At 41.4% G+C, this 27576-nt stretch overlaps 1 protein-coding gene across 1 annotated transcript in view; it reads right to left on the bottom strand.

The window, feature by feature from the left end:
* The window catches only part of TXNRD2 (thioredoxin reductase 2), a 1479392-nt gene that overhangs the window by 169048 nt on the left and 1282768 nt on the right, over positions 1–27576 (bottom strand). Inside the window, exons 13-14 of the mRNA XM_044068698.1 lie at positions 4763–4858; positions 2642–2734 (exon numbers count right to left, since the gene is read on the bottom strand). Of these exons, the coding sequence (XP_043924633.1) occupies positions 2642–2734; positions 4763–4858 (189 nt within the window). The remainder of the gene's footprint in view (positions 1–2641; positions 2735–4762; positions 4859–27576) is intronic.

Raw genomic sequence — 27576 nt, forward strand, 5'->3', positions numbered from 1 at the left:
AGAAAAATATATATATTTTTTTATATATCAAGCAAAACCCAGTAGCAGACCACCACCTACTTCTTCCCTCCACATTACCATGACTTTATATTCTGTTCTATTACAGTACACAAGTCCAAATCAGTGCAACATAGTGAGATGAAGGTGACATGACTGGTCTAGAACACTAGCGTTTTTTGCCTACAGACCCTACACCTTGACCAGTCATCTGTGTGCACTGCATCTGAGTAAGCCTTTAATCATGCAGACTCCTACATATGCAAACATAAGAGACGTCCAGAAGCCAGCCAGAACATTTCAGAGCACAGCTACACTGCTACCTGGATTCCAGTAGGTCCCATTCCACTATCAGGGATAAGGCACATGGCCTGAGGTGACTACATCCAACTCTAAATAGGCTTTTGATGCCAGTGGTATTAATCCCAGTGTCCAGTGCTGTAAGTAGTCTACAAGTCTGTTAAGTGCATAAAGTCTCTATTTCTCCTATTAGGTTAATTTATCCTTTGTTGAAGGGTTTAGTCCCACAAGGCTAGTAACAAGTGGAGAGTGAAGGTGGTATTTATACAGGAAATTTGACCGAGTCATGTGGGAACTTCCCCTACTCTTTTCAATAGGTGCCATGGCATCTTTTATATCCACCTAAGCTACCACCAACTCGGTCAGATGGGGCCTTGGTTTACCGTCATCTGAAAGACAGCACATTCACAGGAGTGCAGCAGACCCTTATGCTGCACTTCAGTGTCAGTATTGGAAATTAATCCATACTCCTGGCACAGGAGTAGAGCCCACAGCCCTCTGATCTTCCTGCAGCAAAGATGAGTGTGCTACCTGTTAAGCAGCTGACAGTGACAAGGTTAACAGAGACTGTTTTCTATAACGTAATAAATCACAATTCTGAAATAAAGCTGTATAGTTCTAGCAACAGACTGCAGTCTGATAAATTCCTAGCTCTTATAAGTATTTGTCCTGCCAGCAAAAGAGAAAAAAAAACACTAAAAAAGAGGAGTGTGTGTGCAGAGTACAAAGACCTAATCTGCTATATGTAATACATTTATAAATTTGGGGAAGAATTTACAATGAAGGTGACCATTTTGTAGTGAAAAATGTATAAATCAATCAGAAGGCAATAGTCACGTCTAGTGGTTCTGCAAATGAGCTCTAACTAAGTGCTGCTGGACGGAAATATCACCTGCTCCACTGTTGCATCTGACAGCATCTCTTCTATGCCATCGCTTTAAAGCCTGAAGATCCTAATCAAGGTTTTGTCCACAAACATGCAACTGTGACACAGATGCTCTGCATAAACCACACTACCCTTTACCCTTCCCTATCATTTTCACTGCTTAGAACAACAAAACTAATAAAATAAGGTAGCAATCTCATGGCAAACTCCTGTTTTGAAATTTTACCTATATGTTGATCAGCTAAGCCCTCTAAATGCAACTGTTCCTTTCAGGGGTGACCCAGGAGCATTGTTGGGTTACATAACTAGCTCAGAGTCCCACAGCAGGCAGATGAAGGTGGTCAGAATTTAAACTTGCACCCTGGGCACTATAAGCAGCTTACTATCAGTCCAAAGCTTCACCCTTCTGCGGTAACTTCAAGACATTCTCAAAACAGCAGCTAAAAATTTTAAAAAACAAACTATTGATGCAAAAGAAGGTGAAGCCCAATATTCTAGTAATACCTACTCTCATTCATCTGCAAACATCATGAAAACTACCTGACACTTCAAAACTCATAGAGCAGGTTTTAATTAAAAAATAAAACAAATTCCCAGCAGAAATAGCAGAGTACCTGTAAAGACAGATAACGGTCTTGCAGCTACCCTCATTTTAACTATCTACCTTCTCTGCTATGTTTCATCTCAGTTTAAAATTTTGCTAGTTGAATATACCTGAAAAAAGGACTACTAGGATAGTAAAATGCATATACCTTTAGCAGCAAATTAAGTTGCTGCTTCAAGGCATTTAATCTCAAGTGAATGATGCTGAATAACCTGTCACACCGTGCATTTTGCCTGAAGTTCCAAGCAGAACACACTTACTCATCTGATGTCTATTTACAAGTCAGCATTAGGATACCGAATGCAGGTCGCCACAAGAAGACAGCTCCATCAAGAACTATGCTTAGCTGTCCATTATCTTAAGAAACATGCAAAAATGATTACATCCTGCTGTCATTTATACCACACAGGTGAGACTGCTCCTTTCCAGAAAGCTTCACTCAACAAATTGAGAGAGAGGAGTGCTAACAAGACAACAGTCCAAGCACAATTCTTCAAAGCATAAGTGAAAACCACAGATGCAAACACTGAAACACTGGGAAGCAGGCTGGGATCCAAAATCCAACATTCTACAACTCAAGACAGAAATGGAAATGAAAAACAGAGACCCTTTCATATCTGGATACAGATACAGCTTAGAAGCATGACTCAAGTGAGATTCTAGCCTGAACTCAGTCACAGATGAGTTTTACACAAACAATGGCTCATTACACGATAAAAGAAACATGACATATTGATAAAGTACCACATTTGGTGCTTAACATGCAAAGAATTTAAGGAACATAAGCAATTAATAAAAAGGCAGGAACAACATAACTGCACATATACAGAGGTGATTATCAGATTCCACTGTACCTCAATATTATCACTGCCATGGCGCCGGATAGCTTCTTCCTCCGAAAATCCTACACAACCATATTCTAGAGGAGTAAACACTGTTGTAGGCACCTAGACAAAGGTCAGAAAAGTACACCAAGAGTAAACAGGTTCTGTTATCAGTGACATGTGCTCTCAACAATGACTTAAGTGTTAAATGATACTACAACATTAGTGATGAGCCTGGGTGTGGGAATACACAAACTGCAGAGCAGACTGGAGTATACAGAGGCAATGTTCCAGAAGAAGAGAAGGACTGCAAGTTAGTGTCCTATGGCTCCACAGCACTTACATGGGTCAAGGGCTGCACTACAGAGAATGTACACTAGTATTTTCATGTTTTGGGGCTGTGGACACTGACAGCTTTGCACTCCCCTTATAGGTAACATGGCAGGATGACCCAGTCTAGCTGACAGCAAAAGTGCAGCAGAGAACCCCAGTTGATGACTTGTGAAAGGCAGAAGACATGTTATGGAAGGGCTGGCATCACAAGAGAAACAGGGACAATACTATTTCAGACAATCATCAAACATGTATATGCATCCATGTAAGCATACATCCTGTTGTATATATTCATCACAACATACTAGTACATAACAGGGAGCACCAAAATGGGTATATGCTGCCTGGTGATAATGCATTCTTTAAATGTGGTTAAATTCTCAGCAAGTTTAAGCAGTGTGAATTACCGTTAATTTTTTTTCCTCTGGGGGCAGAGCTCTTTTTTATTGCAAGACTGAAGTATGGTTTACATTACATCTGCAATAACCAAATGTACACCTTTTCCATGATGCTTTATATCACTAACATATCTGTGATAATGCCCTTCTGTAGAATCTGGCCCTTTAAACCATATTTTAAGAAAATAAGCATTTTAACTTTTACATGAAGGATAAACACTGCATTAAGACTTTTAAACTTAGGCCTGTTCATTGTTCTCTCTGTTCTACTGTGGGCTGTGTGTGACTTTATAGTATAACCAATTATACAGTATCTGTAGCCCTATCTGCCCTCATCATTCAGTTATAAAATTTCAAACAAGGAAGTAACATTTGTATATTTGCAGTCTTTAACTCTTGCAGGCTACAATGCACGTTTCTGTGTTACAGTGCAGTATTACTTTAAAGGCAGACAGTCCAAATTCTCCCATAGAAATTAACCACTTGCTTCTCATGGTACTTTGCATTATTAAAAAAATTCTGAAGAAAAAAAAAATATTTACGTTGTCCTATAGAAAAATGCCCCTGCACTTCTATACAATTGAGAATGTGCCACTATACTATACTTATTTGTAGCATATATCCAAACAATGCCCTTCGATAATGGAAGCCTTATCCCACTCTCAGAGCAGCTGTTTATATGGTTTGCCAGTGATTTAATTTATTTAATGCCTGCCATATTTGCCATAAGGGAATATCTCAACCTGCCAAAAATCACAACTTGTCAAAAATCATGATTTGTTACTGTCTGTGCACCACGACTGCAGTTGGTTATACCAGAACTGCAGGAACACACAAAAATGGGTTGTCCCAAATTACCAGGGGTTTTGATAACTTATTTTTTCACAAGCTGTAGCATACTCCCCATAAACCCACTTGCTCAACTATTATACTCAAGTTAATTACCATTATTAATGGAATTTTATATGCTTGCCCACCCGTCATCTAATTTCAAAGGCATTAGAGTAAATTTCTGACTAAATCAAAGTTTGTTATAAAATATGCATATTAACTGCCTTAGCCCTGTAGCACAGGTGGCTAAACCCCTGAATATGACCTACCCAAACCTATGTTTGATTAGCAGACTGATCACTTATAGGAACAAGGCAGGGAAGGAAGGACATGGAGTGACAGCTGCACTGCTGACCCCAACTGGACTACTGGGGTACTGCTGGTAGCAGCTGTCAGGTCAGGTCAGGTGGATCATGCTGTGCACTACGGGTAGTTGGTCCTATGGCAAACACAAACATGTACAGGAAGCTCCCTAGAGCCAAAGGCATTCATGCAAAGCCACCATCTGCAGAGAGGGATGATGCTAAAGTAAATGACAGCCTACCCACCTCCTGACTCGCAGACCTAAAAAGGTTCATCTTTTACTTACATTATCATAATCCATCAGTTCAGTTGACCCTGAAAACAACCTATGCGCAAGAAGTTTTCCAGCCTTAATAGCTGTTGGAGTCAGTTCAGGACGACCCTATAATAAAGCAAAGGAATACAAAAATGGGAATAATTCCTCACATCTGAATACCAGTATTACTTGATACATTTTAAGATGAATAACACTACACCATTTTAGAGACAAAAAAAAAACAAAAACAGATTATCTCTAAATTCCTAAATTCAATAACTTCATGGTTCGACACAACATTCTTTTCTTCTGAAAACTGGCTAAAAATTAACCCACATACAATGAAATGTAATTTCTCAGCTGACCTTAAAACACTTTCCCCTGTTAATGTTTGTAAGGCTGTACAGTCAACCTCTCAACATTAAACTCTGTCCTGAGGGGAAAAAAACACAAATGTCAACACAAACTGGTGATCTGCAGTGATAATCAACTGCAACAATACAATGGAGGGAGGAAAAACAGAATAAATTAGTAGCAGCAAACACAATACAATTGAGTTACATTTGAGAGCTATTATTATCGTTTTGTTTCTATGATTCTAACAGTGTCTAAGCAAAAGGCTTTCTCTGGATGTGTGCGTGTGCAGGTGTAATTTGACTTTAATCACCATGTTTGGGGCTTTCTAACTGAAACGATAAGGCTCTTAAGGGAAAACTGAAGACCTGTGGGTCTAGAGGGCTTTTGCTGGTCCAGCAACAATGATGCCAGCAAGGTATGCTGGAGGTCTTGGGAAAAGCCTCAAATGGCAGCTTATATTATCCTTTCCCTTCTATGACTCTGCAAAAACGGAGTGATATTACTTTGTCATATATGTGTTATACAGGAGTTTCTTTGGATCAAAGATCAAACCAAGAAATGTACCTTTTCTTCCTTGACTTTGTTTGTTTGTAAGAAATGGTGGGTTAATTTTATGAATCCACTTATAAGACAAAAAAAAAATGAAAATACTTATTTTTTTTCCAACCAATCACAACCCCTTTTTCCCATTTTTTTTTTTGCATGTTTCAGGTTTAAATCTACATGAGTAACATTATTGAATGTGCTAAAAAACAAAAGAAAGAATATAAAGAGAAGGATCAGATGAGAAGGCAAGAAATGTGGAAAAGGCATACACCTTGCCTGATACACTAGTAATAGGTGACTCCATGGTCAGACACACTGATGTCCCACTGACCAGGCTGAACAAGGAGAAGGTGACTGTGAGCTGTCTATTGGGAGCTAGGATCCGCCACATAACACACGCACTCAGGTCACTCCAAAGCAAGTACAAATATGACTCCGTCATTGTCCATGCTGGTGTGAATGATCTGAGACGTACCTCCCTGGACTACATGAAAAGAGACATAGAGGAGCTCTCCGATTATGTAGCCCAGGCTGGTATGACCCTGACCCTGAGCAGCATCTTGCCCTCACCAAGAATGATACCACAATACAAAGACAAGATGATCAGCTTTAACAATTGGCTCAAGTATTGGTGTCATTCTAAGGGGATCCAATGTCTGTCTGCCTGGGATGATATGTTGGACAAGCCACGCTGCTTCGCAAGGGATGGCTTACACCTGTCACCACTGGGCTTACGGATATTGGCTAAGGCTCTTGCCACCCCCATAGTGCCTTTTTTAGGCAAGGCTCAAAAGACAAACCCACCTCCTTAGAAAACAAAAATGGAAAAAAACTAAGGGTAATGCTGCTCAACGCCAGAAGTTTAAATCTCAAGATGCAGGCACTTGATGCACTCCTCAGCATGGAGAACATAGACGTCTGTGCAGTAACTGAAACCTGGTTCAAGGCTCCTGAGAGCACCCCAGCGCTACCCGCTATACCTCGTATCATGCTTTTCGGCCCCAAAACCCGGGCCGAACCACAAAGGGAGGGGGAGTGTCCATATTCATAAAGGACACCCACACCTCCAGGTTAGTAGCAACACATGAAGCATCAGAGACCATACAGGTGCAACTAACCATAGGCAAAACTGCTATACAACTGGTAGCATGTTACAGACCACCCTCCCAATCTCAAGAACTCCACTCAGCCTTCCTGAAGACATTGGAGGATATGAACGCATCACAAAATACCATCATACTGGGAGACTTCAACTACCCAAACATAGATTGGGTACATTATTCTAGCCCTAATACCCTAGCCCAAAGGTTCCTGGAATTCATAAATTCAAATGCACTGGAACAACTAGTCACCTCTCTCACTAGGGGAGATAATATACTAGACCTGATCATCACAAACATGGGGACAAAATGCTCTACACCAGAAGTATACCCCTCACTAGTGAGATCTGACCACAAACTAATCACCCTGGATAAACATATCCTACCTCCACCCCCAGCACAAAAGACCACAGTGAAAAACTTCTCAAAAGCAGACTTCACTCTTCTTAAGACTGAGACGGTATCCTTTAAGCCCACTGTGCCAGTGGATACCACATCCCACAATGCCGAATCCTTCACAAATGCTTTCTATGGACATCTCCAAGAATGCATGGATCATGCAATCCCAAACAAATCCAAGTCCCTCTCCACCAAATGTAAGCGTCCTGTCTGGTGGACCTCAGCCATAAACAAATTGTATAACAAAAGAAGGAAGCTACTGCACGTCAGAGTGAAATCCCATGAAGGGAAAACATCTCTGATCAACATTAGCAGAAAACTATGTTCTCTCATAAAAACATCCAAGGCAAACTTTGAGAGAAAAATCGCTAAGGACACTAAAGATAACCACAAAGCCTTCTTAAGCTATGTTAGAAACCTGGGTGGAAACCCTCAGATATGCTCAGAGTTGGTTCACAACAACAAAAAATACACTGAACCCACAGATATTGCCAACATTCTGGCTGACAGGTTCAGTGCAAATTTCTCCCCTCCCTCACCCCCAAAAGAAGAAATACTTATCCCAGCTGAATGTAATCTCCCTGTCATCTCAGATGTCCAAGTGAGAACCACCCTAAACAAAGCAAAAAACACAGCATCAATGGGACCTGACGGTATCCCAGGGTGCGTGTTACGTGAACTCCAAGAGGAGCTAAACCCACACATAAAAATGCTATTTAACCTTAGCCTTACTTTGGGATATGTACCTGAACACTGGCGTACAGCAACAGTGGTCCCACTCCACAAGGGGGGTGCCTCTACAGACCCTGGAAACTACCACCCCATAAGCTTAACTAGCCTGGTCTGCAAAGCTATGGAAAGAATCATTATGGAACTCATAAACAGGGACATAGGGGACCTACAGACACTTGACCCCACCCAGTTCGGCTCTGTAAAGGGCAGATCCTGCCTTTTAAACCTGGTTGACTTTTTTGAAACCGTCACTAGAGCCATTGATGAGGGCAAAGCAGTCCATACAGCATACCTGGACTTGGCTAAGGCCTTCGACACAATACCCCACTCAGGCATCATAGATAAGCTAAACAGCTTAAAAGTAAACCCTTATGTCACTAGATGGGTTGCAAACTGGCTAAAGGACTGAACCCATAAAGTTAAAATTGCTGGAGCAATGTCAGACTCAAAGCCAGTCACAAGTGGTGTCCCACACGGATCTGTCCTGGGACCCCGCTTGTTCGGCATTTATTTCTCAGATGTTAAAGCAAACATGGGAGGGCTGTGGCTGACAAAGTTCGCAGATGACTGCAAACTAGGCGCCATAGTCGATACACCAGCAGACACACACATCCTACAAAAAGGCCTCACTGAAATGGACAACTGGTGCCGTAGTCACAGCCTTAAACTAAATGCCAAAAAATGTATAGTCATCCCTTCTGGAAAAAACAAAGTACCCACAAATTATCACATAGCAACCCACTGAGTACGGAAAAAGTAATCAGAGACCTAGGGACCCAAGTAGACAGCGACCTCTCATTTGACACCCACGTTGCCAAAGTGGTTAGAAAAACATTCTACCTTGCACACCTCATCATGAAGGGATTCACATCCAGATCCAAGGATGTCATTGTACCCCTATATTCCTCCCTCATCAGACCCATGATTGAGTACAATGCCCCATTTGGTATGTACCTCACCTGGCATTTGCAACAGCTGGAGAGACCACAAAAGTACCTCACCAAAAGGATCAAGGGTCTCCAACATATGTCTTATTCTGCCAGACTAAAGAAACTTCAGCTCTATTCAGTAGCATACCGCCTGCTCAGAGGTGATCTCTGCCTGACGTACAAGGCCATGTCCAATCAGGATCTGATGGACATGCTCCACCTCAAAAAAATCCAAATCCATCAGGACCACGAGAGCTAAAGACTTAAACCTCGGCACAAGTATGAATAGGACATGCTGGAGGGATAAATTCATAACCCAGAGGCTTCCCATGCTTTGGAACAGGATCCCAGTTCGTATTAGGCAGAGCCCCTCACTGACTCTCTTCAAGAGAAATCTTAATGAGTGGATGGGAGATCGTAAGTTTACCCCAGGGGTCACATCTGTGTCACTGCTAGACAGGGGCACAGTAAACTAATTCTATTATATAAGGGGACCTTCATTGTGTCACTACTAGACAGAGGCACAGCATTCTAGATTTATTCTGTACATTTTTGTACCATTTCATGGGGTGGCAAAAGCCACATCACTATGGCTAGGCTTACAAATGCCCCAGGGCAGATAGCCTAGTACTATACTATGAAACTATATAGTTGCAAGTACAGACATCTCCTGGAAAAAAAACTCATGTCAATCAGGATCTGAGCAGGAATGGTTAAGTAGAGGTGAATTTAAACCAAACGATCAAAGGTTAATATTAGCGGCCCAGGATAGTGGACCATGTAAATGCTCGTTTACAAAGTCCATTGAACATATGGGAGAGAAAGACACATGCAGGTTTTGTAAAACAGAACTGGAAACAGTTCCACATCTTTTTTTTCTGGGAGTTATACACTAATGGCAGACAGCCTATATAGTCAAAGGTATAATAATGTGGCAAGACTGTTGCATTGGGGATTGTACAAACATAATACCGTAGTAGCTCAGATGCACTGGAAATGCAAGCCAGGAAGTATTATAGAAAATGAATTTTATATCACATGGAATCACCCATTACCAACAGTTAAAAAAATAGATGAGCAAAAAACAGATACAATAGTCCATGAAATGAAATTGCTATACCCAGTGATAGCAATGTCTTATTTATAAAGAGACACAAAGTTATAAAGTACCAGGATTTGTACGAAGAAACGAAGACAATGTGGAAGAAGGATACCCAGATGTTTCCAATAGTACTAGGAGCAATGGGTCTCATAAAAAGGAATTTATAGTCTCATTTAGATATACTACTAATACATGTAATTCCGTATGAATTGCAGGAGAAAGTTCTTGGCACATTGCAGGTGCTGTAAAGAGCACTTTTGGCCAACATCAAAGATTAAAATAATACTAATTTCACAAACTTTAATCACACTGAGGTAGGAATGGGGTCCATTCCTGTCATCGTATTAAGCAAAGTCAATAGCACTCTGGGGCAAAGTTTCAGAATAAGCACAAATCCATGTCACAAAGATGGTTTCACAGTTACTTTGAAAAGTGATGTTTGGTGTCTTAAATCACTATTTGAATATTTAATGACAGTGCAGACTGTCATGAGGTGAGGTTTCAAAAATGATTTAATTAGTAATATTATGGGGCAAATTTTCAGACTATTCATTTAGGGATCCCTATCATAAAGTTTGTGAGATCACATAAAAAAGAAGTTATGTACTCACCATAACGTTCCATGTTTGTAGTCTATTTCACCCTTCATTCTTACATATGGGTTTGGAGCCGATCCTCAGCTCCGACTCGGCCTTATTACAAAGCTCAAAGTCTCTTAGTTGGCTCGTGGCTAGGTAGGTATCCCATATAGTGCACTAGTACAATCCCCAGATCTTGTTTGCTGCTAGACTACAGAAGCATAGAAATAACGGTTATCCAGAAAGAATAATGAAAGGTCTCTACCCTACCAAAGGTAACACTATCCTGTCTCCAGATCTTTCCAAGAAGGGGGTAGGTGGGTGGGTTCATAAGAATGAAGGGTGAGATGGACTACAAACATGGAACTTTATGCCGAGTACATAACTTCTTTATGTTCTGTAGTCCTATCTCGCCTTCATTCTTACATATGGGCCAGGGTCCCTAGCACCTTATTCTCGAGTGGCTCATGGGAAAATACTCCTGAGTACCGTGGAACCAAAGGAGGCTCTACCCCTTGAGGCCAAATCCAATTTGTAATGAGTAACAAAGGTATGAGGGGTAGCCCAGGTTGCTGCTGCACAAATACTGCCAATTGGAACTCTGGTTTGGAAGGCAGCAGATGTGGACAGGGATCTTGTAGAATGAGCCTTAATCTTGATTAGTAGAGTTTTTCCATTGGAGGAGTAAATGAAGGAAATACAGCTCGAAATCCAATTACATAGGGTCACTTTACAGACTGGCAGACCTATTCTAGACTCAGACAAGGATACGACCAATTGATCTGACTTTCTGAGTTCCTTAGTCCTGTGAACATCAAGTTGATGAAATTTGTATTCTGCAGTATTGGAATGATTAGGAAAAATACGGGTAAATTCTATAGTTTGATTCAAATTAGTCTGAGAGCAAACTTTAGGGATAAAGGAAGGATTTGTATAAAGGGAGACTGTCTTTGTGGAAAATCAAATAAGGAGGCTTAATTGACAGTGACTGTAACTTTGATACCCATCTAGCTGATGTGATAGCTACTAGAAACAAAGTCTTCCAAGACAGAAACTTCAATAGACACAAATGTGTGGGTTCAAAAGGCTCGGAAGTTAGTTTGAACAGAACAAAGTTTTGATCTCAAGGAGATACAGGTTCCTGAAAGGGAGGTCTCAGCAAAGTAGCACCTTTAAGGAATGTTTTACATAATCTGTGGGACATCATATTAGATTCAGGTTGTCCCAAATGAAAATTAGATATCGCTGTCAATTGTACCCTAATTGTGGCAGCAGCTGATCCTTGATGGACAAGTTCAGACAAAATTTCTAACACCATAGGGATGGATGCTGTGTAAGGATCTACATTTCTTTCTTTTGCCCAGATAGAAAACCTTCTCTATTTGCTAGTGTATAACTTCCTAGTGGAAGGTTTATGAGAAGAAGTAAGGATGCGAGTCACAGAAGGTGAAAGATCATGAAGCCTGACTAGGGATGGAAGTGGAGCAGCCACGCTGTCAAGTTGAGGGTGTGGCGGTAGGGGTGAAAGGAGCCTGACATGTGTGTCAAGAGGTCTGGCACTGGGTCTAGAGTCCATGGATCGTTTAGTAGATGAGGCCCGAGAAAGGGGAACCAAATTTGTCGAGGCCAGTAAGGAGTGATGAGAATCATTTTGCTTCTCAATAACTTTGCTTTTTGTATCACTTTGGATATGAGCAGAAAGGGAGGGAATGCATAAAGGAGTCCCAGGGGCCAATCGTGAACAAGTGCATCTCTCTGTGACCCCCCCCCACCGACAAGGGATGAGGGAGAAATAGCTGCTGCATTTGGCATTGATCGGGCTGGCAAAGAGGTCGCAGCAAGGCTGTCCCCATTTGCAAAAGATCTGTTCCGCTACTTCCTGATTCAGAAACCACTCTCGTGAGGCAACAAGATGGGCCTGCTGAGCTTGTCGGCTATCACATTGGTTGTCCCTGGGATATACGTTGCTCCTAGAAAGCGTTGGGAAGATAAAACCCACTTCCAAATACAAAGAGCCTCTTGACAAAGGGGGTAAAGATCTGGTTCCTCCTTGTTTGTTTAGATATCATACCACTGACATATTGTCCAAATGGATTGCTATCGTCCCTAGAGGAAGAAAGTCATGAAGTGCTTGCAACGCTAGAAGCACTGCTCTCATCTCTAGGACATTGATATGCAGGTGAGCCTCGTGATCTTGCCATGTTCCTTGGACAGTCCTGCCTAGATAATGCCCCCCCACCCTATCTGTGAGGCATCCATGGTCACAGTAGCAACGGGTTGACAAGGAAGGAATGGAGTGCCTGTTGTCAGCTGATCGGGTTGAATCCACCAACAAAGATCCTTTCTGCAAGACTCTGTTATGAGGATATGGTGAGATAGAGGCAGTTGTTGAAAGGACCACTGGGAAGATAGAAGCCATTGGAGAATTCGCATATGCAATCTGGTTAGAGGGACTAGAGTTATGGTGGAGGCCATGGTCCCTAAGAGTTTCAGCACTGTCTTTGTCTTGACCTTCTGTAGAGGAAGTACACTGAGAATTTGTTGCCTGAGGTTTTCAATTCTGTCTGCAGGTAGACGAGCTGGCATGTCGACTGTGTCTATTTCTGTGCCTATAAAAGTCACAAATTGAGAGGGCGATAAGGCAGACTTTTCCCAGTTTATTGTAATCCCCAGCTGGGAATAGAGCTGGTTTGTTGAATCTCTGGTTTGTAGGAGTAGGTGCCTGGTGGTGGCGGTCAGGAGCCAGTCGTCCAGGTACGGAAACACTTGGATTCCACAAAGTCTCAGGTGAGCTGTTTGGTGAACACCCTGGGGGCTGTGGTGAGACTAAAGACAGAGCACAAAATTGGTAATGACTGGCTCCCAGCCGGAAGCGTAAATGACTCCTAGATTCTTTGTCCATTTTTATATGGTAGTACGCATCTTGGAGGTCTACGGAGCACATCCAGTTGTCTTTGCCTAACAGAGGGAGTATAGACTGCAGTGTCACCATCCGGAAACTGGCCTTCTTTATAGATTCATTTAGTTTGCCGAGGTCCAGGATTGGCCTCCAGTCCCGTTTGTTTTGGCACTAAAAAGAATCTGGAGTAAGTTCCAAATCCTATCTGGTCTGCAGGGACAGTTTGGATGACTCTCTTTGAAAGCAACTTCTGCACCTCTACGGTTGCTTGATCCCTGTGATTGGGTGGAACATACGGGATCTTCTTGGAAATATAGGGTGGAAGAGAAAAGGGTATGGAATAACCTCTGGTGATTATTCTTTGTACCCATTTGTCTTGGGTGATGTTTAGCCAGACCTCTGGATACAAAGATAGGGGACCCCCGACTGGCTCCAGAGAAGCACAGTCAGGCCCCACATCAGGAGCACTGATAGGGACGGCCTTGAAAAAAATCGCGGCCACCCTGGTTTTGCAGACCCCCCCCCCCCCCGCGCCTCTAGGGTGACATCTACCATTAGCTCCTCCTCCTCTGCTTCTGAAGGAGAAATCACCCTGTGCATCCGGGAAAAATCTCTGGGACTTCTTGAACCACATATTACCACCTCTCTGACACTTAGGATATGGTCTAGAAGGGACCCCTGCAATACCAGGCTACAACTCTTACCACACTTTTCGGCCACCAAACCAGGACCGAAACACTAAAGGTGGAGGAGTGTCAATATTCACCAAGGATATTCACACCACCAGGCTAGTTGGCCAACACAATGTGTATGAAATTCTCCAAGTGCAACTAACACGAGGTAAGACTACAATCCAAATTGTAGCTTGCTACAGATCCCCCACCATACCCCAAGATTCTCACTACACCTTTCTAAACATACTGGAAAATATTAAGATAGAACCAAACACCCTAATACTGGGTGATTTTAACTACCCTGCCATTAACTGGGAAAACTACTCATGTCCCAACACCTTTGCGCAACGGTTCTTGGAATTCATAAATGCCAACGCCCTGGATCAACTAATCCATAGTCCCACCAGGGGCTCCAATAACCTAGACCTGGTCATTACCAACATGGGAAATCAATGCTCCATACCTATGGTCACCCCCTCGTTAGTCAGGTAAGACTATAATCTAATCACCCTTAACATCCACATCCCACCCCCACCCCCCAGTAAAGAAACCACCATAAAAAACTTCTCCAAAGCCAACTTCATGCTACTCAAGTCAGAAGTGACAAACTTCATGACACCCATGCAGACGGGAACTGAAAGTTCAACTGCTGAATCCTACACTAAGGCACTGTACGAGCACATCCACTCATGCATGAATCGTGCCATCCCAAACAGAACCAAAATGCTCTCATCCAAAAAAAGGAAGCCAATCTGGTGGTCCCCTGCCATAAACAAACTTTTACAACAAAAGGAAGAAACTTTTGCAGAAGAGAGGAAAATCCCAGGATGCAAAAAACTCCCTTACTAGCCTCAGTAAGAAACTGAGATGCCTCATAAAATCCTCCAAAGCTAGTTACGAAAATAAAATTGCCAAAGATTCCAAAGACAACCACAAAGCATTCTATAACTATGTCAAGAATCTAAATAGCAATGCTCAGATCTGCTCTGAGCTAAAACAGAATGGCATTAAATATACTGATCCGAAGGATATTGCCAATATCCTGGCAGATCGATTCAGTGCCAACTTCACCCCCCTCTCACCCCCTAAATGGCCCATCTTAATACCGGAAGATCGCCAAATTCCAGTAATAACAGCCACACAGGTACAAAACGCACTCTCTAAAGCCAAGAATACAGCATCCATGGGACCAGATGACATCCCGGGCTGTGTACTACATGAACTACAATATGAACTGGCACCTCACCTAAGTGGTATGTTTAATCATAGCCTCACCTCAGGTTTCATGCCCACTGAGTGGCGCAGAGCTACAGTTATCCCAATCCACAAGTGGGGATCCACCTTGGATCCTGGAAACTACCGTCCCATCAGTCTGACAAGCCTTATCTGCAAGGCCATGGAGCGTATTATCATGGAACTTATAAACAAAGACATTGGCAACCTTCAAACACTGGACCCCACCCAGTTTGGGTTTGTGAAGGGCCGATCTTGTCTCCTGAACCTGATTGACTTCTTTGAATCAGTCTCCAGAGCCATGGACAAGGGTAAGGTGGTCCACACAGCCTAGCTAGACCTTTCCAAGGCCTTTGACACCATCCCCCACTCTGGAATCATAGATAAACTTACTAAGTTGGGCATTAATCCCTATGTCACCCAATGGGTTGCTAAATGGCTTACTGATAGAACCCACACTGTAAAAGTAGCAGACTCCAAATCAAGCTCCAGACAAGTGACAAGTGGAGTACCTCAGGGTTCAGTCCTGGGGCCGCTCTTGTTTGGCATCTACTTCTCTGAAGTACAGGTCAACACTAAGGGACTCTGGCTAACAAAGTTTGCAGATGACTGCAAACTGGGAGCCATTATTGAATCCCCAAATGATGTGGATACTCTACAAAAGGGCCTTACAGAAACAGATGCTTGGTGCCAGAGCCATGGGATCAAGCTCAATGCCAAGAAATGTATTGTTATCCCCTTTGGGAAAAAACATGCATCCATGAATTACCATATAGGTGGCAGTACACTAAACACAGAAAGTGTGACAAGAGACTTAGGGACACAGGTGGACAGTGGTCTCACCTTCGATAACCACATCGCCACAACAGTCAGGAAATCCTTCTATGTGGCACACCTCATCACAAAGGGCTTTTCATCCAGAAAAAAGAAGGTCATTGTCCCACTGTACTGATCCCTCATTAGACCCATTATAGAATACAACGCCCCATTTGGTATGTACCTCTCAAGACATCTGCAACAACTGGAAAGGCCTCAGAAATACCTCACTAAAAGAATCACAGGCCTAAAGCAGATGCCCTACACTGACCGTCTTAAAAAACTCCAGCTATACTCTGTCGCATATCGTCTACTCGGAGGCTATCTCTGCTTAACATACAAGGCCATGTCAAACCCAGAGCTGTTGGACATGCTACACAAAGAAATCCCAATCCCTCAGAGCTACACGCTCCAGGGATCTAAACCTTGTCATCACAATAAATAAAACATGCTGGAGGGATAGGTTCCTGACCCGGAGACTCCCCAGACTCTGGAATAGATTGCCCATACATGTCAAGCAGAGTGCCTCTTTGGACCTCTTTAAGAGGAACCTTGACGATTGGATGGGAGAAAGGAAATTCACCCCAGGGATCATGTCAGTCGCCCTACTAGATAGGGGTCCAGGAAAGTAAATAACGTGGGAAGAAATAGCCAGGGAATTGTTATGGCTAGGCTTGTATAGGCCCTAGGGCTGATAGCCTAGTACCAACCTATGAACCTATGGACGGTAAAACGTACTCCCAAGGCAGAGAGAGTTTTCCCTTCTTGCTCGCACCTGGTGAGTGCATCTTTTACCTTAGGTCCAAACAGAGTAGAACCGTCAAAGGGGGCGTTGGTAAAGGTAGACTTGAAAGGCTCCGCAAAATTACATAAGCGCATCCAGGAGCGTCTCCTAAGGGAAACTCCTGAACCCGCTGCCCTACTCGCTCTGTTGTCTGCATAGAAGATCAGCCTCATGGAGGAGTTCACAATGGAATTTAAGGTGGACACCTGAGCAGTCACCTTCTCAGGGACTCCTTCAGTAGATGTACCTTGAAGAGCATCTCCCAACTCCTTGAGGAGATCTCTCTGAAGCCTAGTAAAGTGTGTAAATAGTTCAGCGATCTGAGGGTAAAAGCCACTGAAAAGAAGATACGCTTCCCGTATCTATCCATCGTTCAAGACTCTTTGTTCAGCGGATGGACAGATGAAGTCTCCAATAGCTCCTCCTTAGTGGCCACTGCCACCACCATGGCATCTACAGGCACGCCCTTGGACAAAAACTCTCTCTTTTGGGGCAGAGAGAAATTTGTTGGGTCTTCTGGGGGACTGGCTCCACAGCATCAGGAGTCTCCCACACCTTTTGACGAACCAGGTCCAAGAGTTCGTCAGAAGGTGGAGACACCCAAGAGCCTGAAGGTTGAGACCTGAAAGCCTTCAGGTACACTGACTCCTCATTAGAAGGGGTGACAGTGGGCCAGCTGCCTCTCTGCTTTAGGATCTCTAAGATGTCTACAAAGGAGACATCATCAGAGGATGACTTGGGGGACCCTTCTGACTTCTCTAGGCCAGTGTCTGAAGTGATGGACTCATCCGGAGAGTCTACATGCTTCCTTTTGCATGTACTCTTCTGAGGGGGCTCCTCAGAAGGGTATTCTGGGGAGGTCTCGGAAGACTAGGGGCCACCCAACGGGGACTCCTGAGGCTGCGGGTCTCTGCTGTCGAGAGAGAGAGGGTGCATAGACAGAGGTCAGTGCTTGAGGGGGAAGAGTATCGGTACCCTTGCACAGAGCTGATAAGCGAGACAGCATGCTCCTCCTCATCTCAAAAGCAGATCTCTCCGGCTCTGAAGACAGCCCCAGTTCTGAGGAAACGTAGGTAGTCCTCGGCTCCAGTGCGACCGGCTCCGAGATGGATGAGCACACAGGATATCACACTGAGAACAAAAAGGGCCAAATGGCCAACAAGTTCTCAAAAAAAATGAAGTAATTAGCAAAAACAAAACACTTCTAAACACTATCTAAAAGATAACCAACACTAATCTTAAGTATAACTAGCTAAATAATCAGTAAGAGTGAATAATAATGAAAAAGGTTTTGAACTTAGCCACGGCCAAGCAAGAAGCACTTCTGAACTCGCAGATGCGGCAAACGAGATCTGGGGATTGTACTAGTGCACTATGGGATACCTACCTAGCCACGAGCCAACTAAGAGACTTTGAGCTTTGTAATAAGACTGAGTCGGAGCCGGGGCTTGGCTCTGAACCCATATGTAAAAATGAAGGCGAGACAGGACTACAGAACATTGTAATTTTCAAAATCAGAATTAAAAATGTTGAGCTTGTCTTGCTTTGTGGTGCAGAAGGATGGAGTTCTTACTGAGAAACAGGTAACTGAGGTTCGATTTATGGCCCAAGCAATGGAAGAGCCAGGTAGGAAAGGGGAGGAGTAGAAGGCAGTGGCCTCCTCACTTCTCTCAGGGAAGGGAGGAGATCACATGCACTCAGGGGCACACTGGGTAGTTTGATCCCATTGTGGAGACCTGACAGACTACAGCTCATGGTCCAAGGCAGCACCTGTTGTAGACATGTGGGCACATCCTCAGTGGATGGCCTTTTGCACTCTTCTCCCCAGCACCTAACCAAATGTGTGGAATTAGGGCCAAGGTGGAAATGACAGAGTAAACCACCCTGATGGTCATTTAGATGACAGCTCTCCGATCCACCTTTGCCCTGGTGAAAAAGGAATAAATGGGACAATTGTCTGAGAGGGGGCTGATGGCTGACAGTATCTTTGGTTGCACTTTTTTTTGGCTCTTCATAGCTGGCCATCAGCTGTCCACAGGGTCCTCTTCTTGCCCTCATTGTCTACCAGACCCACCTTAGTCTTCCCATGGCAAGTTTTTTCTGATGAGCATCTTTCCAGTCTATATATTCCTGAAGCTTGCAGTGATTCTGCACAATTCTGTCATAAAAGGCTGTTCCATAGCCAATACATGAAATCTGCCACATCAAAAAGTCATATTTTATAAAAGAAATGTAGAAAAACAAAAGCAGTTACTCCTTAGGTGAGACCCCATAGATGGCATTTTGCAATTTGATGTAAAAGTGTTAAAAATTAAACATATGGAAAAATTATTTACCATATAAAATGCTCAACATTTGCAGTTAGTAATGTTTTTGGACAAAACTATCAGAATGTTTATTTCAAAAGCTCTCTGTCATAATTTGTAAGAGAGCTCATAAATGGTATTCTTTAAATCTGATGGCAAAAAATGGATGGCAGATTGGTGCAGAAGGCAGCAATGTTGCCCCCGCAGCTCTTGGTTCTCCAATGAATGTGTAGAGACTGCATGTCCTTTTGGAGGCCATACATGTTTGTACAGGGTGCTCTATGTGCTCCCACATCTCAAAACATATTTTTAAGGTGACCCAGCACACTTGTACAACTAGCCTGTCTGTGTTTTGTAATGGACTGGTGCCTCAACCAGAACTGGTTCCTTTGCAACTACTTGCCAATGTAGGCTCAGGCTCCTCACAACCATGAATAGTATAAAACAAGTATTAGACAATGAATAAATGGTGATCTTCAGTAAAGCCCTGAAAAATATTTGCCAAGATAAAAGCAGTTACGAATCTGACAGGAATATTTTGAAAAGAAACTTTCAGAACATTCCTTTTAAGGGTCTTGGTCATTAAGTTTGAAGCATCACTTTATAATTTTGCCTTAACAGGCGAGTTCTGATTTACTGTGCAAAATGGCAGTTTTAATGACATACTTCATGAAGTGGGGATCTGATATAAAGTTATGAGAATTTGTTCAAAGTCCTGAACAAGATAAACAATGAGACTGAATTTGTCAGTAAGCAGCAGGCTGCTGAGGAATGAGATCAGTTCTGTTACAGGAATGCAGCAAGTAGCATGCGGATGAGGTGGTGAATATGGACTGAGGGAATAAGGAAGTGTGGGGAGAGAATAACTGACCATAACATTCTCTTTATTAGGAAAAAAATGGGGGACATTTGCAAAAAAATGTAGCTTTTGGCAATGCTAGAACACCTATTATTGAAAGCTAATAATTTTGGGTGAGTGCGCTAAATACAGTGATTGGGCAGAGTGCTCTTTTTTTTCAGTATGTCTTGCACTCACGGGCAGCCTTAGGCATAAGCGACTGCCTAGGGTGCCGTACAGTCCAGCATCATAAAGGGCGCAATTTGTATTTAATTTTAATGAAGTTACTTTCTCATTAAGAGGTGAGAGGGGTGATCCACCTCATGTTTCGCACGTTAGCATCACCTCCTGCTATTCCAGTGCATGAATTGTCCTGTTCCATGCAATTTTAAAACAGTTGCTGCTGCTTATTTTCCAAGTAAGGTGCTGCCAAGACAAGTAAGGGGGTATTATTCTTGTTATTGCTGCCGAGACAGCATTGCTTTGCTGTGTGTGCTACCGAGACAGAATTGCTTTGCTGTGTGTGTGTGGTGCTGAGAGAGAACTGCTTTGCTTTGCTGTGTGTGTGCTGCCGAGGCGGAATTGCTTTGCATGTGCTGCCGAGACAGAATTGCTTTGTGTGTGTGTGTGTGTGTGTGTGTGTGTGTGTGTGTGTGTAAAATGCCTCAGTTAAGCACACCGGTGGTTGGTGTTACTCAGGCTCAAACCCTGTACCTTAAGTACAAGAAAGAACCTGGCTTCTCTACCCATACCACCACTTGTGATGCAAGGAGTTGAATCCACAGCCCTCAACTGCCCATATTTTCACAGAATGTCTGGAATGTGTGGCTCATACTTTTGGTCTGTTCCTCTTAGAATTTGTGGTTTTCTGGCAAATCAGTAAGAACTGAATTCACTAAATAATGATAGCCATTTCAGGGTGTCTTTCTATCTTTCGGGAAATGCATAGTAACACAAAGCATTTTATTCTGGCAGCTTTCTAAGGTTATACAAGCAATGTTTAAAATGTGTCCCTCATTTTGGGTCTTTGTCCACCTCCCCAATAAATTCTGACTTTTTCCAGATTTCTTATGCTGCAAAGCATAAGAAATATAGTTGAATGTCAAGTGAATTTTACAAGGAGCTGAGTGGTTCAGGCGAAAAGTTTAGTGCTGTTTATGCCAAGTCTGTTTGCACTGTTAGTAGCACAACAGGTAGTATACTTGCTTTTGATGCAGAAGGCTGTGGGTTCTACTCCCACAGTATGCAGATGGAGTGCTGATACTGTGCTGTGTTGTACTTTAAAGGGGGGGGGGGGATACTGCAGTCCTGAGAATGTCCTCCTTTGGAGGAGATACCTAATAACTATGAACCCTGTTTTCAGTTTGCCATCCATTCCCTATTGCAATATTAGTAGCAGCAACCTCTTCATTAGTTACAGATCTTTTTAATGTAGAATTATTTAGATGGATTTTACTTCTGCAGAGATTGTGCACATTTACTGATATTGGTGGATTGTAACGACAGAAGTTTGAGTAGACTTTTTATGCTGGAAATGTTCTGAATGGGTAGTTTTGTCATTATTGGTTCATACTTTTTTTGTTTATTTAAAGAATGTTTAAAACTGCAAATTTAAAACATTCTAAGATGTGGTGCTGTATTAGACAAGGAATATAACTGAATACAATCAAGAAGGTGAATCAAAGAATAAGTACATGTATGCATGACCCTAAACATGTGTGCAAGGAGCCTATTGTTTGAAAACAGCCCAAAGTTACACTTAATCCTCCACTGGCCAGATGTATTTTCCATGAATGTGGGTTTTAATGGTGTTTCAATGAATGTGAGTTTTGTCATTTCACTAAATGTGAGTTTCAAGGGCAGAGAAGTTTACTGCTCATGCTACGTCTGTTTTTATTGCGAGACTGTATTGTTTGTTTAGCATATGGCTGTGCTATTTTATTTCAGTATCTGTAATTACTGCAGAAGCAAATAAGAGAACAGTATGCACACTGACAGATTTGAACAGTATGTATGGTAACCAGTGAGAAATAACCAAGCTGAAATGACTGAGAAGGGGGTTGCTGCTTGGGGGTAAGGGGTTGCTGCAGGAGGGGCTACTCTGGGGGGGGGGTCTATTAACCTGCCTAGGGCCTTATTTGGTCACGATCCAGCTCTGGTATTTAAAGTAGGAGATATACGTGCGTAAATGGGCGTGTCTTTGTTGAAGGTTGAGCATCGAGCTGGCACCTCGGCATTTCGTAAAAACTCTACTGCCAATCATTAGCAGACTAGAGTTCCGCTGTGGCGACCCCTTACCAGGAAAAGCTGAAAGACAAACAACAACATACGTATGAAAAGGTAGCTGCAGTTTAACTAAATTACAAGCTATCTTTTTCTATGGATTTAAATAATTTAAGGAAATGACTGCAGTGGCTTTTTAGGGAGTGACCTACCTGTGGGTGTGGCTTAAATAGGGGTGTTTCATGGGTGGGGCTTAAAGGATGCCGGAGTACTACTTTGCGTATGGCTCCATTTCAGCTAAGGCCGGCCCTGCTTACACTTATGCAAAGCAATTGTTATCCAGGTAAGCATGCTGGTCTAGTCTTTGACCCATTTAACCCACAGGGCAAAGGTAAACACAAACAGACAGTATATGAACAGATGATGCTGGGGAGCAGACAACATAAGGTATTAAGAGATGTCTCTCTATTTCTGGTAAATGTTTAGTGGTGACAATTGAAACAACAGTGGGCAGCCAGAAAGTTTTTTTTTTTGTAATGTGTGTGAAGACTGGTAGATTGTGCAGATAATTCTATCATTTGTAAATGTGAAATGTTGAATTTAAAATGTGAAATGTTAAATTTAAAACAATGTGGCAACATTGCCATCTACTGTAAAGAAAGCTAAGTCAAGCATTTCTTGTTGATACTTTCAAATTAAAATGATTTAATCACTGCCTTTGAAGTTTTACAAGTTGGCTCCAGTCCAGCTAGATGAAGGTTTCCTACCTATTGTTTTAAGGATAAAGTTAACGACCAGAATTTACATGTAGAAAGTCCTTTCCTGTTCTAAGTGTAAAAGAATGTAAATGCAGTTTCTGTGTGGCCTGAGAACCAGGAAGGTGTAAAAGATGATGTAATAATGTTTAGCAGAACTGCAGTTTCAATTTAAACAGTGAGAACCAGAGATTATTGAGCATTTCTGTCTTGATATCCAACCTACAGCACTGCCTGTTGTCTTAAGTAAGTTATCTTAGAAGTGTGTTTTGTTGTAGAAATAGCTAGGACTATAAAGATTAGACTAAGTGTTTTTCTGTTATCCACACAAAACGTGTACCAAACAAATAAATACCAAAAACGCTGCTCCAGGTATCAATAAAGGCTGTCCTCCATTGTAAACCTTCTATTCAGAAATAAATGAGACAATAATCCACTCAAGGAATGGCTGTAAGACAAATGACACAAACTGATTTATTTTACATATTAAAATGAGCAAACCGGATTAAGTGCTTTCATCTCCATCAAGGAGACTTCATCAGAATTATCTGCTTACTAACTTTCAACCTTATATATAATAATAAATTCCACTTCATTGGTCAGCCAATTAATTCAAAAGGTTTACATATTCATGTATTAACTCTTCGTAGCCTTGAATAGTAAGCTAACTACATATTTACATTAGTCAAAAAATGCTTAAACAGATGTATACCTACTTGTTATTAATTGACATATGCTACCTGATAAATTCAGACCTAAAAATGTATATATTAAAATGTAAAAGGGTGTATGAATAAATAAATAATTAAAAAAATATTCCTAACCAAGCATATACAATCTAATAATATGTGTACTGTAACTCTGATTGTCATAGGGACAAAAGACCTAGGGAGTCAAGCTGAGATTCAACACATTCCTAAAAGCAGAAAACAATTTTATAACACTTCATATCATTAAAAAAAAAATATATATATATATATATATATAAAAACATATTTATCCAAAATGTAACATGCTTGTATAGTGCATACATAAAAAATTACATAATTTATATAAATATTGTATAGACTTTTCATGAATATTCCATAAAAATATATTTTTGTTGTATACCCAATATACATTAGAACAAATATCATCTGTAAATACAATCACCATCTTTTATAACCTGTTAATCAGCGTAACCTATTCAATATTAACATAAATCTAATATGTGATGTAGTACTCATATGATAATTCCTTGATAGACAATATATATAATGTATCTATTTATGTTGAATAAAACCATGGGCATCAAAATTCTAGATATATGTAGTGGAGTTTTTATTAAATAAAGGTGTCATTATTCTATGGATTATCTCTCTTTGGGTCCACTGACAGTAATAAGGCGGGGGTGATAGAGATATGGTCGTTCAAACCTGCACTGCTGCATGCATCCAGTCTAAGTTGCCAAATCATTTCTCGAAATTCCAAACGTGTTTCCCAATCACCCCCTCTCTCATTGCGTCTAACTTCTTTTAACACCCAAAATTTATAATCTGCATCCTTACATGTCAAAGTGTGCATGTAAAGGGCATTATTTTTATTCTTTATGTTAATATCATGTATATGTTCATATGTACGCAATCTTAAGTTACGTTGTGTTTTTCCAATGTAATATGCCCAACAGACCTTGCAGTACACCAAATACACTACTCCATTTGTATAACAACCAGAATATGTTTTACCCGTAATATTAAAACTAATACTGGGTATTTCTAATTCCTTTGTTCCAGCTATAAACGGACACTGGGCACACTTTCCACATTTGAAGGTACCATATTTTGGACATGTCCCACCTCTATACTCAGCATGTATTAACTCTTCGTAGCCCGGAATAGTAATTAACTACATATTTACATTATATAGTCATAAAATGCTTAAAATACATACACAGATGTATATCTGCTTGTTATTGACATATGCTACCTGATAAATGCAGACCTAAAAATGTATATATTAAAAATGTAAAAGGAGGTATGAATAAATAATTAAAATAATTACAAAATTATTCCTAACCAAGCATATACAATCTAATATGTGTATTATAACTCTGATTGTTCATAGGGACAAAAGTCCTAGGGAGTCAAGCTGAGATTCAAAACATTCCTAAAAGGAGAAAACCATTTTATAACACTTCATACCATTAAAAAAAAAAAAAAAATTAAAAAATATATATATATATATATATATATATATATATATATATATAGATATATATAAAACCACATTTATCCAAAATGTAAAGTGCATGTATAGTGCATATATAAAAAATTACATAGGTAGTGTGGAGCCCAGCATATCAGCAAGCATTCCAGAAGCTTAAAGAAGCTTTGGGAGGACCCCTTGTGTTAGCCAGTCCAGGTTACAGAAAATAATTTGTTGTGCAAGTGGATGCTTCGAACCCTGGGGTGGGGGCTGTACTTAGCCAGATTTCTTCAGAGGGAGAGGGGCACCGAGTGGTTTATCTCGGTCATAGGCTCCAACTCAGGGAGGAATGCTATGCAGCGGTAGAAAAGGAATGTCTAGCCATAGTGTGGGCACTGCAGAAACTTCAGCATTATCTGTATAGAATAAAATTCACTGTAACGACAGATCACAACCCTCTAACATGGTTAAACAGAGCCAGCCACCAAAATGCCAAGTTACTAAGATGGAGCCTGGGGTTGCAAGGATATATGTCAGTGCAGCACCGCAGTGGGATTAGCAATGCCAATGCAGATGGACTCTCAAAACAGGGAATGGGGTAGGTATACTCAGACAGACTTAACCCTCTCAAGCGGCATTTCTCAAGGGTCACTTGAAACACTAGCTTGAGTTCTCTGGGGGGGGGGGGGGTGAAGACTGGTAGAGATGGGTGAAGGCTGCTAGCCTAGCCAGATAGAATTGTGCAGATAATTCAATTCTATCATTTGTAAATGTGAAATGTATTTAAAACAATGTGGCAACATTACCATCTGTTGTAAAGAAAGCTAAGTCAAGCATTTCTTGTTGATCCTTTGAAATTAAAATTATTTCATCACTGCCTTTGATGTTTTACAAGTCGGCTCCAGTCCAGCTAGATGAAGGCTTCCTGCCTATTGTTTTAAGGCTAAAGTTAATGACCAGAATTTACATGTGGAATGTCCTTTAGTGCTCTAAGTGTAAAATAATGCAAATGCGGTTTTTGTGTGGCCTGGGAACCAGGAAGGTGTAAAAGATGATGTAATGTTTATCAGAACTGCAGTTTCAATTTAAACAGTGAGAACCAGAGATTGAGCATTTTTGTCTTGATATCCAACCTACAGCATTGCCTGTCTTAAGTAAGTTATCTTAGAAGTGTGTTTTCTTGTACAAATAGCTATAAAGATTAGACTAAGTGTTTTTCTGTTATGTCAGAACTGTACTACTGAATTATTTTAAGTTTCTGTGTGATCTCTGAACTCCTGAACAGCACTATGGTGTAGTGGTATTGTCTTGTGTTTTTAGTATTTATTATTAAATATTTTTAAACCCTTTTCAACTGTGGCTGGTTTATGTAGAGATAATTAAACTCTAGAGTACATTGCATGCTTTAAGTGATCCTGTAATAAGCCTTGATTGCTTAAGTTACACTACTACTGGATAATAATATTGCACAGTAATAATTGGACACACTTTTAAGGGCCTTTGGGTAGCTGATAATTATTAGCTGGTAGTGGCAGTAATTACTACCGTATAATCTGGGTAAAGGGGCACAGCTGGAGAATCTGTGTTAGACTTTCTCAGGAGTGTCTGTGAAGTTGTATAAAGACTTATCTCAAAGTGTGTGTGTGTCAGCTACTTGGGCAGGGACATGAAGCACTGGTTGGACAGAGAGGGTACTGGAAGTTAGCTTGCCACCTAGGCTGAGATCTGAACCCTACAGCTGTACCAGTGGGGAGTCTTATTGGGGACCTGGAGAGCAGGGGAGCAACCAGCCCCAGACTGATTGTGATCTCTGTGCGCACTTAAGGGAAATTGTACTTTATTGTGTGTATTTGTTATTCTTTCATATGAGACGCCCTCTCTGGTGTTAGTGGTGAGGACTGAGGCTCCTTTATTGCTGGGCCAGGACACGGGCGTCACAATATGTACTGACACAGCCCATTTTGATAGTTTCAATCAGCTATTCTGAATAAAAACAGGTGACAATGAGAGGAAGGTGTTGCTTCATTTGATACATAAAAAGGTACTGGCAAAGGTGACAAACTGTAATGGATGGAAAGGAATTTTCTTAACAAACCTAGTAATTTGTTTGTTTATAGTCTTTGTTTACTAGGAAAGCCTGACTGGGCAAAAATCATTTTTATAGGAGTCATGGGGAGGAAAGCACCAGCAGATAGAGTTAAGATGCACATGACAAAAACATTTTTACAAGGATACATTAAATAAGTAGTAAAGACATCTAGAGAAAAACAGGTATTTGTTCTGTAGTGACACTATCAAAGATAAAACAGGTACTTCTTCTGTGGTGACATTATATGTGATACTAAATTCCAAGTATAAAACATTTGGCATGCAAACATTCATGTGCAAT

The sequence above is a fragment of the Protopterus annectens genome, chromosome 4.part0 (genome assembly GCF_019279795.1).
Source record: "Protopterus annectens isolate FY-2018-M chromosome 4.part0, PAN1.0, whole genome shotgun sequence".
Taxonomy (NCBI): Eukaryota; Metazoa; Chordata; order Ceratodontiformes; family Protopteridae; genus Protopterus; species Protopterus annectens.